Here is a 12,602-nt window from a genome sequence, read left to right on the forward strand (position 1 = left end):
GTAGCTCTGGAGGAGAAAGTAAGGTTGGTGATTTAGCACTCAAATGTAATTTCCCCTGATGTTATGGTCTTCTTCAAGAATGAAAGACAAACATCATCAGCAGTATCATCACTACCTGGCTCAGAATAGATGCTTTAACAATGCTTATTGAGGGGCGGAGCCAAAATGGTGGTTGAAGGCAGCATTTCCCAGAAACACCCCCCTCCAAACTTCAAGTCATCAACATCAAATTATGATTCTAACCAAAATTTAGAGAGGCAGAACCCACAGAAAGACTGAGTGATACAATTTCCCTGTCCAAGATAACTTAAGATAACTTAGAAATTCTGTGGGAAAGGTGTGTTTCACTGGGACTGGGGGGTTGGGAAAAAGCCCCCGTTGCAGTGCTGTGCAACCCAGCCCAGAAAACCTGCAGCAGGAATCGGGGAAACCAAGCCTGCAGCTCCAGAGTACAGCCCACAGACAGTACGGGGGTCAGGGGAGACTGCAGAAATCTCTCTGCTCTCCCTGCTGTTTGTCCACACTCAGATCTAGGTTGCAGTTTGGCCTTCCATACTAAGATAGCAGGGACCCTCCTCAAAGCTCCAGGTGCCTGTGTCATCTACCAGACCTTGGAGGAATAAAGATCCCAGTGGGGTGTCCCCCAAAACCCCAAAGCCTTGGAAGTGCTGTAAATTAGTCTTGGGCTGAGGAAATGAGTAAACAACAGAAAAAGAATATGAATATAGAAAATTACTTTGGTCCCATGGAAGATCAAAATACATTCATATGATGACAAAATTGGAGTTTCTGTATCCAAAACCTCCAAGAAAAATAGAAAATGGGCTTAGGCTATGGATGAGCTCAAAAAAGATTTTGAAAAGCAATTAAGGGAGGTGGAGGAAAAATTGGGAGGAGAAATGAGAGCAATGCAGATAAAACGTGAAAATCAAATCAGCAGCTTGGTGAAAAATATACCAAAAATACTGAAGAAAATGTTAAAAACCAGTTTAGGCCAAGTGGAAAAAAAAGCAAAACAAAAGGCAAATGAGGAGGAAGAATGCCTTAAAAAAGCAGAACTGGCCAACTGGAAAAGGAGATAAAAAGCTCTCTGAAGGAAATAACTCCTCCAAATGCAGAATGGAATTAAAGGAAGCTGATGACTTTGCAAGAAATCAGGAAGAAATAAAACTTCCAAAAAAGCCAAAAATTAGAAGAAAATGTGAAATATCTCATTGGAAAAAACACCTGACCTCCAAAATGGATCCAGAAGAAATAATTTAAAAATTATTGGGTTCCCTGAAAGTCATGACCAGGAAAAAAAGCCTAGACTTCATTTTTCAAGATATAATACAGTAAAATTGCCCTGAGATTCTAGAAGCAGAGGGCAAAATAGAACTTGAGGGAATTCACCGGTCACCTCCTGAAAAGATCCCCAAAGAAAAAACTGCAGGAATATCATAGCCAAATACAAAATACTAAAAGCTGCCAGAAACAATTCAACTACCGTGGCTCCATAGTCAGGATTACACAGGATCTGGCAGCATCTGCATTAAGGGCTTGTAGGGCTTGGAATATGATATTCCAGAAGGCAAAAGGTCTTGGTTTACAATCGAGAATCAACTACCAAGCAAAAGTGAATATCCTCTTTCAGAGGAAAAGATAGACTTTCAATGAAACAGGGGATTTTCAAACTCCTATTCAAACAACCAGTGCTGAACAGAAAGTTTTATCTTCAAGTGCAGGACTCTGGTGAAACAGAGGGGGTGGACAAGAAAGACCAACTATGAGGAACTTAATGATATTGAACTGTTTGTATTCCTGCATGGGAAGAAGATATTGATAACTCATATGAACTTTCTTATTTATAAAAGCATTAGAAGGAGCATATATAGACAAGGCACAGGAAGGAGCAGAATGTAATGGAATAATATAGTAAAAAGACGGAGTCAATGGGTGATAAAGGAAAGTACTGGGAGGAAGAGAAAGGAGAGGAATAAGTAACTAAGATATTTCACATTAAGAGTCAAGAAAGGGGTAGCTAGGTGGTGCAGTAGAGCACTGGCCCTGGAGTCAGGAGTCCCTGAGTTTAAATTGGGCCTCAGACACTTAATAATTACTTAGTTGTGTGACCTTGGGCAAGACACTTAATAATTACTTAGTTGTGTGGCTTTGGGCAAACCACTTAACCCCATTTGCCTTGCAAAAACCTTAAAAAAAAAGTCAAGAAAAAGCTTTTTCAATGGAGTGGAACAGGGGAAGGCAAGGGGGAAGGAGTGAGCCTTCATTCTCATCAGAAATGACTCAGAGAGATGATGAAAAAGGGTGAAAACATTATTTGTACAAAAATATTTATAGCAGCCCTATTTGTGGTGGCAAAGAATTGGAAATCAAGTGAATGTCCTTCAGTTGGGGAATGGCTTAGCAAACTGTGGTATATGTATGTCATGGAACACTATTGTTCTATTAGAAACCAGGAAGGACGGGATTTCAGGGCCTGGAGGGATTGGCATGAACTGATGCTGAGTGAGATGAGCAGAACCAGAAAAACACTGCATACCCTAACAGCAACATGGGAGTGATGTTCAACCTTGAAGGACTCGCTCATTCCATCAGTGCAACAATCAGGAACAATTTTGGGCTGTCTGCAAAGGAGAGTGCCATCTATATCCAGATAGGGAGCTGTGGAGTTTGAACAAAGTTCAAGGACTATTCCCTTTAATTTAGGAAAAAACAGCTATCTTATTGTCTGATCTTGTCGCCTCTTAGACTTCTCTTCTTTAAGGATATGATTTCTCTCTCCTCACACCCAATTTGGATCAAGGTACAACATGGAAACAAAGACTGACAGAGTGCTTTCTGTGGGGGGGTGGGGGGAGGGAAGCAAGATGGGGGGAATTGTAAAACTCAATATCTTTAATAAAAATTAATTTAAAAAATGATTCAGAGAGGAAATAACACACATTTAATAGGGTATAGAAATCTATCTTATGCTAGAGAAAAATGAGAAGGGATGGGATAAGGGGGAATGGAGGGAGGGAAGGGGGAATAAATGATAGAAGAGAAGGAAGATTGTGGGAGAGGGTACTCAGATACAACACACTTTTAGACAGGGACAGGATGAAAGGAGAGAGAGAGAGAGAGAGAGAGAGAGAGAGAGAGAGAGAGAGAGAGAGAGAGAGAGAGAGAATGAGAATAGAATAAATGAAGAGTGAGGAGGAACAGAGTGGAGAGAAATATAGCTTGTAGTAGCAACTGTGGGAAAAATATTGAAGTTAACTTCTCTGGTAGACTTAGGATAAAGAAAGCAACTCACCCCAGAGACAGAAGCCATCGGAATCTGAACACGGACTAATGTACATTTTTTTTTCCTCTTATTATTCTTAAGGTTTCTCATCTTCTTGGGGGGGAGGGGGTTTATTATTAAGAAAATTATTGTAATAATATAAAATAAACTGAAAAAAATGCTTGTTGACTGTCTTAATGTATTTCTTAAACTCTGGTGCCCAGAACTGAACACAATACTTCAGAGAAAAATCTGAGGAGACTACAATGGGATTCTCATTCTCTTAATTCTGTATTTTTTTTCCCTTCAATCTACATAATCGGCTTAGACTTCCCCTAATGCATATGGTCTAAGGTGATTTGTAACATAAAAAAAAAACTGTATTCCAACAAGATACATACCAGCCCTTGTATAAGATGAAAGTTTAGCTGGAATTTGAAGGAAGCCAGGAGATAGATGTTCTCCTGACCCTGTCAGGGCCCCATCAGCTACCATTTTCTCTTTGTCTCCTCTCCTTCACTGCAAAGATTCTAAAAAAGAGTAGCCTCTGCTTTCACTTCACCATTCACTCACTTTTCATCCTTGGTCTATGAGGTTTGCTAATTCTATCAGAACTGTGTTCTCCAGTTACTAATGACATATCTATTACCAAAAGCAGTAGCCTCTTTTCTAAGATCTTCCTCTTGGTAGCTAAGAGCTGAAAAGAGACCCACACCTGAGGAGGGTGGGGAAAGACTCCTCTACAACATATCCAACAAAGTCATCCAAGCATCCATTTGAAGACCTTCTGTGGGGGGAACCTATTTCTTCCTAGGGTAACCCATTCCATTTTTGTTTAGTTCCAATTTTCAGGAAATTTTTCCTCATATCAAATGGCCTCTCTTCAACTTACCACCTTCCCCTTCCACACACATCATCCCATCCCTGTTTAATATACAGGAACCACTCTCTTTCCTGGGAGAGTTTTTCAGATACTCAAAGTTAATCAAGTGTTCTCTTTTCCAGCTGAACCTTCCCTGGTTCCTTTCATTGGTCCTCATATAGCATGGAGTCAAGACCCTTTAGAATTCTATTTATCTTCCTCTTGTGCTGAGCAAAGTATCTGTGTTGTTGTCTAACTAGGACAGAAGATAGCAATCAAATCAAGCAACACTCAATAACCCATTATGTGACAGGCAACGTACAGGGCATTGCATGTATAAAGACAAAGAACAAAACTACTATTGTTTTCAAGGTGTTTCCTTTTCTGGACACATCCCCCTCCTCTTGAATGCAGGCTAGGACAGCCGTAGCCTTTCGGAGTTGTGCTGTCCTACCATCTTTCCTTTCCCTACAGTTCTTTTGGTGATCTCATTCAATCCTCTATCACCTTTCTTTGGATAACTCTCAAATATCTAGGTCCAGCCCTAATCTTTACATATTCATGTGATTCACATAATCTTTACATATTCTTGAAATCTGCTAGACAAGCCCACAGGGATGTTTCATGAGCATCTCAAAAACATGATTTTTAAACTGAGCTAGATCTTTCCCCCATCCCCACCAACCCTCATTTCCATTAATGGCACTACTTTCCTTCCCTAAAACCCTCGGTCATCTTAGATTCTTCTGTCTCATGTTCCATACCCTATCAGTTATTTAAGTCCTCCCTCCCCATCTCTTCACTATCTTATATCTGGTCATTCCAATGCACTTTTAAGCAACTCTAATTCAGATCCTTATCTTTCATGACATAAGCCAGGAGCTCTTACACCCTGTTGTGATTTTTTTAATTTTTAAAATTGCATTTAATTTTCTGCATATCAAGGATAAGATTCACCTGATTGCCAAAGGAGATCATGACACACAAAAAGGCCAAGAGTCACTTGATTTTCCTGTCTCCCCTCTGACCTCTACTTCAAATTATCTTCTATATCATCGCCCCAATATAATCTCTAGAGAGAACCTGATATGAACTCCTAGCCCTGGAATTCAAGGCCCGTTTGTGAACAATGAACCTGTCCTCATTTCCCACTACTGCTCTTTACTATTCTCTTCCTGTCCTCTCCTGTTGCCTATATGCCCTTAACTCATGTTGTTCACCTGTTCTCTGAAAGAATCCTTCCCTCATCTAATTCCATCCCCAGATTTTGAAGCTCCTACTTCTAGGCTGGACTCAGGTGATACTCCCACATTCCCCAGGGGTTTCACTAGTAGAGAACTCCTGGTATGGCAATACCCTCCACTGACATCTGAATGGCCCGAAGGACCCAGTGACTTCTGAGGAAGGGCCTGAAAGTTATACTGGTTTTCTATCCATGACATCACATAAACATATATGTTTTGTATATTCTTTACTAAAGGGAAAGAGTTTGTACACAAGTCAGTATAGACCTGTTTGGACATGCATTTGTGAGCTTCTGACGAATTCAATCTGTAGGAGCTTCTATCCACCCATTCAAATCCCACTGAAAGAGACAGTTTGTCTAAGCTTAGGTACCACATATATGTCAGAGAAGGAAACCCTAAGCTGTATTCAAAAGATTTATTGCACCAAATGCCACAGAGAACTAGATCAAAATGATACACTGAAAGCTGTAAGAAAAAGTTCACACAGTTGACATTGGTACCTAGTTGACTGATCAAAAAATAAGATCCTTTCAGTCAGCCACAAAAGAGATGCAATAATAGCAAAATCCAGAATATTCTCCTGTTTGCATAACCAGAAGCTTCAGTATGTCACATTCTCTCTTCTAAGATGCACGGTAACATTCAGCAAGTTGGAGTAGGTGCAGGAGCTCTGATCCAAGGTAAATTTATACAGTGAGTTGTTGTTTTTTTTAAGTAACAGCCAAATGTACATCTTAATAAGAGTTCAGGTGTAGACTTTCCATGCTAGTAGTGGAAAATATCCATGGGGGAAAATATGTTCCAAAGTACAGGTTAATGACGAAAACTACACATTTAAAATTAACTTCACTGTTCCTTCCTATTGGTTCCTTTTATGGACATGGCTAGCCCAGGTGAATAGAATGAAAAGCTAGAGAATATATATTTTATAAAATTTCAGAGTCCAAACAGCAGCTGAGTCACATTGAATGCAATAGGGATTTTCTTCCCTCCAAAAAGTTAGGTTTGAAAAGTATGGGCTTGTAAAAGTCAATAATGTGTAAACAGCAGTTTCATGGGATGTGAAAAGATTACAATCACTTTCATTAAAAAACAGCACACTTCAGAAAAATGGATTGCAGCCTGTACAAAAAGCTATTATAACACTGATAAAAGAATTAAATGCTTTGGAAATTTTGCAGATTTTCAGCTACATTTTTTCATTTCATCAGTTTTTAAATACACACGATTCCCCTTACATTCTTATTACCGATTTCTTAAAAAATAAAACTGACACATGCTATAAAGCGGTCCATCACCACAACATTTACAAGCACCATCTGCTTGGTCATGCCATACTAACTTGCCTAAGAAGCAAGAGGCTACAAAAGTTACACTCAACAACAGGTAAGACTTACAAAGTTGAAGAAGCCCTAAAAGGTGGAATCCTGTCAACTGAGGTAGTTTTTTTCTTTTTCTTTTTGAAGTGGGGATGGGAGAGAGTAAGAACTCTCCTGAGTCTTCAGATTAGTTATAATAAAGCCACTTGGCTTTAAAAAAAATTATTCCAACACAATGTCACGAGTGTCTCTTCTGGTTTGGAAAGAAATTGAATAATAAGACAAAAAGAAAGTGTTTTTTCTTAATGCAGTATTTGAAAATAGCAGCAGTAACATTCTAGGTCTGTTTGTGGAGGCAACAGTTGTGAGGAATATGGACTTAATGGAATCCTGAGTGTGAGGGAGACAAAACACCCATAAAAAAATCCACCTCAAGTTGTGTTTTTTTTTTTAGCACAGACACTTTAACAAAAAAAAAACTGTGTAATTTGGAATTTAAAAATAAATTAAGAGAGTAAATAAACAAACCAAAGAGGAGAGGATAGCATTAAAACTGCTGGTGGCAGTTCCATTAAATGGATTTGCTTTTCAGAAAGCCATCATGTTCACACTGCAGATATACTGGTTAGTGTCTACCATGTAAGGGTATGCTGTGGGAAATTGGGGGAAGTAAGAGAAATTGGAAGACAAAGATAACTGAACAGGACAGGAAGAAAGAAGCATCAGCTTGACTTATTTCCTGAGAGGGTATTGGGCAGAAATGGTGGAACCAGTCAAATGGCACTTTTTCTCACCTAAAAGACTAGCAAGTAGTTATGGTCTGGTGAAGCACTTTGACAAAGCTTGAAGTCTCTCCTCAGGAACCACAAAGGTGTAAGAATAAAAGAATAGAACTTTGCTCTTTGAAATGTTCACATAGAGAGATAAGAAATACAGAAAAGAGTCATAATGAGCCAGTAAACATTTTACATCTCAAAGAATGGAAGGTCCCTTACAAAAAGCAAGCAGTAGTTCATCCCTATGAGGTTACACTAAGCAACAGATAAGACTTACAAACTTATTCCATCCCACATTTTGCCTCATTCCTACTGCTGACATCCTCTTTTTAATAAGAGAGAGAATATATATCCATAAAAGAGTAAGCCAGAGCCTGGCTCCCTGACAATGTGCCAGACAGGCAGCCGGGGATCAGGGATTGGACTCTTAACTGTTCTGTTTTGTTTTTTTTTCAAAAATCATCTTGGCTCCAAACTAGATGTTACTGAATTGCTGAGAGGAAAAATGGAAAGAATAAGAAATGAAGCAGGACACAAAACTACAAAATCAGGACCATCTTTTGCTAGCATGCCTAACTCGAGATTGGATACTTTTTGATTGCTTTGCTAAAATGATTACTTTTGGTGTTCAATTTTTTAAAAAATATCCCTTTTTCAGCTTGTGTCTACTTTTTTTTTTTCATATACTACTTTATGAAAAGAAAACTAAGCAAGATGTCCTTTTTGAAAAAAATGTCAACACAAGGCATTTTATATGGAGGTACTCAATGAGTGGGGAAACTTCAGACCCAAATACCCAAAGATTCTTGTAGGAGAGGGAGGATGTAGGGTGTTAAGAGATGGGAAGGCACAGACATGATAGTGCAAAAACTTGGTAGGATTACAATAGGAAGCTTGGAAATATTCAAACATTATTTTCCCCCAATCCTCTGAAGGTCTCCTTTCACAAAAGGCCAGCTGTCTCATTTAAAGTGTAAAGCAAGTCCCTTCTAACTGTTTCAGGAAGAAAGTGATTTGGGCTGGAAGAATTTACCCCCAAATCCTTGGTAAATGGCCTCTCAAAAAAGGCAGCAGAAAACACTAAAGCACAAGGTTTGAACAAAAGGTTGTGGACTGTGGACCCGACTGCTGCCATTTTGGATCTGTTCTCCATTTTCTTGAATCACTGTGCCCAGGCCATTCCCAAATCCGCGTCAGGTTTATGTCTGAAACAATATTACCTCCCAAAAGAAATGAAAATGATAATTAGTCCCTAGTAAATCCCATTGTCCCCACAGGCATCCTCATTTGATTTCATTATTAAAACAGTGACAGTTGGAGTGATCAGAGCTTCTGAAGGCAACAAAAATGTGGCTTTCCTCCTCTTGCCTTGTAGGAAAAAAAAATCCAGTCACTAATCCATGCCAAGTCCTTGTCTCCCCATGCCCTCCCAATTGGTCAACGGGCCTTCTCTGGCTCGGTGGCAGCATCTCTCCTCCTCATTGGGGAATGCCTGGCTGTAGGAATGTTCTGTACACTGGGCAGCTCCCTCCTTCCTCCAAAGTCAGCGAGAAGAACCAGCTGGTCTGGCTGCTCCATTTTTCTCTCCAAGTAATACAAGTCAATTCATATTGAAAGACCAGCATTTGCTGTAGTGTTTGTTTTGCCTTTTCGTGGTTTTTGTTAAAGGTCACCTTCTCTTCCTGTCAATCCATAGGCGACTAAAGTGTTAAAGAACCTGAATGTCATTAAATCATGTAAACTGAAGTCTTCCAAAGAAAGGTTCACTTCAAAACCAAACAGGCAGTGGTAGAAAGCCTGTCTTCATGATAAGGCTGCTGGCTTGCTTCTGCAATTCTCCTCCAGTCGGGTGACTGAGTTCCTTGGTGGTTTTTTTTTTTTTGTTTTGTTTTTTTTTTTGGTCCAGAGGACAATCATCTGGAGCTTAGCTTATAAGAGTATTTGAGCAACATAAGGAGAGTGAGTGCTAGCAATAGCGGTCAGCAGAGGCAGATCATTAGACTCGATCCTAAAAATTTACAAAGAAAAAAAAACACATTTAAACAGAGAACAAAGGCAGTATTCTGCTATGGAGGGAGATGTCATCCAGAAGCATTCAACAGGCTAAAAATATTCCTGCTTTTAAACAGACACTATTAAGAATAGACCACTGTTTGCAGTCTGTTTGCAAAGGGAAGCTCATGCTTGTTTGTATGAACATTTGAACAGCTAGGTCCCAATTAGATGAATTCCCCTAAGTCATTATTCAAATTCCCACTGCATATTTACTCTGGGCTGGAACTGATGACCATATTTTATATAATTATAATGTCAAATGTTGAGAATCTGAATACATATGAATAAATGTACAGATTTTCACATGTGCTTGCATATAACCCCAAAATTTTTCTTTCCTCATTCACTATTTCTGTCAATGGCATCACCATGGCTCACCTATTGTTTCAATGATTTTAACTCTCAAATTTAAAATTTGGTTTGCTTGATAACATCTTATTAATATAATTTTTAAAAAATTTCATCTCTCTTTTCTCCCTCAATATTCTTAGCTTCATTACTGATATGGTGTTCAAATACATTTAGGATCAAGATAGGGAAAAGAAAATGGCAATAGTTCCTTCAAAAGCTAAACATAGAAGCTGACTCAAGATCCTTCCTGGGTACACAAGGTGAATTATTCTCAGGTCAACTGATGCCACATGAGTAAAGAAAGGAACATCATATCTTTTAATGGATAAGACCTTCCCCATCTGGCAGGAGAATGTAGGTACAATGTGGTCTTGGATCAAAGGCTGCCAATTACCTAAAAAACTTTCTAAGATTGGTCAGAGATTTGTCAAAGACTGAAAATTCCCAGAGAGTAGAAATTGTTTCATTCTTTGTATTTGTAAAATCAGCACAGTGGCTGAACCAGTACCTTCATTGGCATGATGAACTCCTGAGTGAGGAAGTTCCCTTCACCAGTGCAAGTTGGCACCTCCTCTGTAACTTTGGAGAGTTGGTTAAAAAAAAAAAACTGCTCAGGGTCACACCATTATGTGTTATCTCATGTCAACCTGACCTTGAAGCCAGCAGGCTAACCATCACATCATCTGTCTTTAATAGACAATTAATGCCTATTTGTTGATCAATTTTCCCCCCACAAACTATATTGACAGATTCAGGAGAGAGAGAGAGAACAAAAATTACTAAAAGCTTTTCTTGTGCCATTGGGAGAAAGAAGAAAGTAAGAATAAGGATTCCCAATTAGTTGGCTCACAAAGCAGTTGAAGGTCAGAGAGGAAAAGATGTTTCATCTCTCTCTGAACTGTTTCTACCTCAATGTGAGCTGCTAGGTGAACCTTCCACAAACACGTAAGTTACACAACTGGGAAGAGAAGAATGTACAGAAACAGGACTAGGTAAAGTATTAATCTGGGAAAGAGATACACAGAGTTAAATGAAAAATCAAATGTCCCAAAAATAGGACTTTTTTTAAAAATGAAATGTGTGAGCAAAACATATGACAGGAAACACTAAGATAAAACAAACCAACGGCAATAACTCTATCTCCCTGAGGCATAGTACTCATTTGTCTCCATCAGTCATTTTTCCTGGACACTGAAGATGAAATGATTGGCAAGAATATCTGAAGGCTAGAGACCAAGTTATTTTAATATCTTGAACATAACATCATTCAGCTTTCAATTTACAAAATGCCCCCACCATACATTATATGCGTTACAGAGAGGCAAACATTGCCTAGAAAGGTAATGAACATCAGTCTTCTGCTAATGTTGCAGGGCAAACTGCCACCTGCCAATCTGATGCAGATTAATATAAACCCAAAATAAAGCTGCCCAGGCAGTTTATAAAAATCATTCAGAGGAGGAAACTATTTGCTTATCCTAAGAACACAAGATGTTTATGTCTGAGGGTGTACGGACTGGCCAGGTACACAGTTAACAATCCAAACAGAAGCCATACCCAAAGTTAAGACAGTATTCCTTAGTGAGATCTTTGAAAGAAAAATAATTCTCTCTCTTTACCTAGACAAATAAATCATATGAATATTTATTTATTTTGATTTAATGAATCTAGTTTAAATTCAGGAGTTGCCTGTCTTAGAAGGTGAGGGTCTGGAAGGGGCCTCTCTGAGGACCAGGACAGCATGAGGGGAGTGGGCAGGGATGGAACCACTGAACACTGAGTCCTGTTCCCTGGCCCCTCCTCCTCCCAAGGAAGAAGCTGTAAACACAAGCTGCTGCTCTCCGGTGACAGCTTGTGCCATGGCTCGGCCCATCTGAGTGGGAGGCCTTCTTGCCTGTTCCATTGCGATGATGTGCCAGGAAGAGAAGCTTTGGTGGATGCCTGACCCTTACTCACCCCCCCAGCCATCCCCCCCATGGGTGCTACCAGGGGTCCCTCCAGACAACTGGAGGAGGTACAGAGGATGCATCGTTCAGGGGGCAAGCAGTTCATGCTCCTGGAGAGCAGGGACTATTTCAGTCTTTTTAGCTCAACCACCCCACTGCTTGCCACACATCCTAAGTCTTTAAAGCTTTTGTGAGTATCTGAGATTTCACAGAGGTAGTGACTGGCTAGACGAGTGAGACAAGAGTCTGTGAGAGTTGGGAGAGATTCCAAGTCTGCCCCCATATAGATCATCTGAATGATCTTGGATGAGTCACGGAACCTTTTAGGGTCTCAGTTTCCGAATTTTGTAAAATGGACTGGACTAGACAAGAGTCTGAGGTCCTTCCAGGTCTTTAAACCTAAATCCTTTGATTGTCCTGAGTTTTCAATCTGGCAAGATAGCAGGGTTGGGCCAGGTGGTTTCTAAGGTCCTTGAAAGCTCATTGGGAGATAGATGTCTAAGTTCTCTGCAAACCTTCAATTGACACATCTTGCCCATGAGTAAGGTGCATTGAGCATTTACTTACCCCAGTACAACTCCCAGCTCTTTCACATGAACTCTTGTGTGTCCTCGAAGATACTCAGAAAGCATTTTGCTTTTGAGATACATCTCCTGGAGTCTGTCCTCCAGATGCATTATGCACTGTGGAACCAAAATAACACAAAGGTGAGGGTCCTGTTCCAGGTCATGGTACATGCTCCAATAGGATACATACAAACACTGGTAGTGCAAAGTGGGGT

The 12,602-nt window shown here is 39.8% G+C and overlaps 2 protein-coding genes across 6 annotated transcripts in view; one reads left to right on the forward strand and one right to left on the reverse strand.

Annotated features, from left to right (window-relative positions):
- Positions 1-12,602, forward strand: part of SPMIP2 (sperm microtubule inner protein 2) — a 174,100-nt gene that overhangs the window by 154,340 nt on the left and 7,158 nt on the right. The window lies entirely within an intron of this gene.
- FNIP2 (folliculin interacting protein 2) overlaps positions 1-12,602 on the reverse strand; it is a 224,082-nt gene that overhangs the window by 68,362 nt on the left and 143,118 nt on the right. For 4 of the 5 annotated variants that reach the window (XM_074229049.1, XM_074229046.1, XM_074229048.1 and 1 more), the window contains 2 exons: positions 12,389-12,504; positions 5,776-9,477 (listed from right to left, as the gene is read on the reverse strand). In XM_074229049.1, the coding sequence (XP_074085150.1) occupies positions 9,399-9,477; positions 12,389-12,504 (195 nt within the window). In that variant the 3' untranslated portion in view covers positions 5,776-9,398. Of the gene's footprint in view, positions 1-5,775; positions 9,478-12,388; positions 12,505-12,602 lie in introns of those variants that run through there. The other variant, XM_074229047.1, reaches the window with a different exon arrangement.

Source organism: Macrotis lagotis, chromosome 3 (genome assembly GCF_037893015.1).
Source record: "Macrotis lagotis isolate mMagLag1 chromosome 3, bilby.v1.9.chrom.fasta, whole genome shotgun sequence".
Taxonomy (NCBI): Eukaryota; Metazoa; Chordata; class Mammalia; order Peramelemorphia; family Peramelidae; genus Macrotis; species Macrotis lagotis.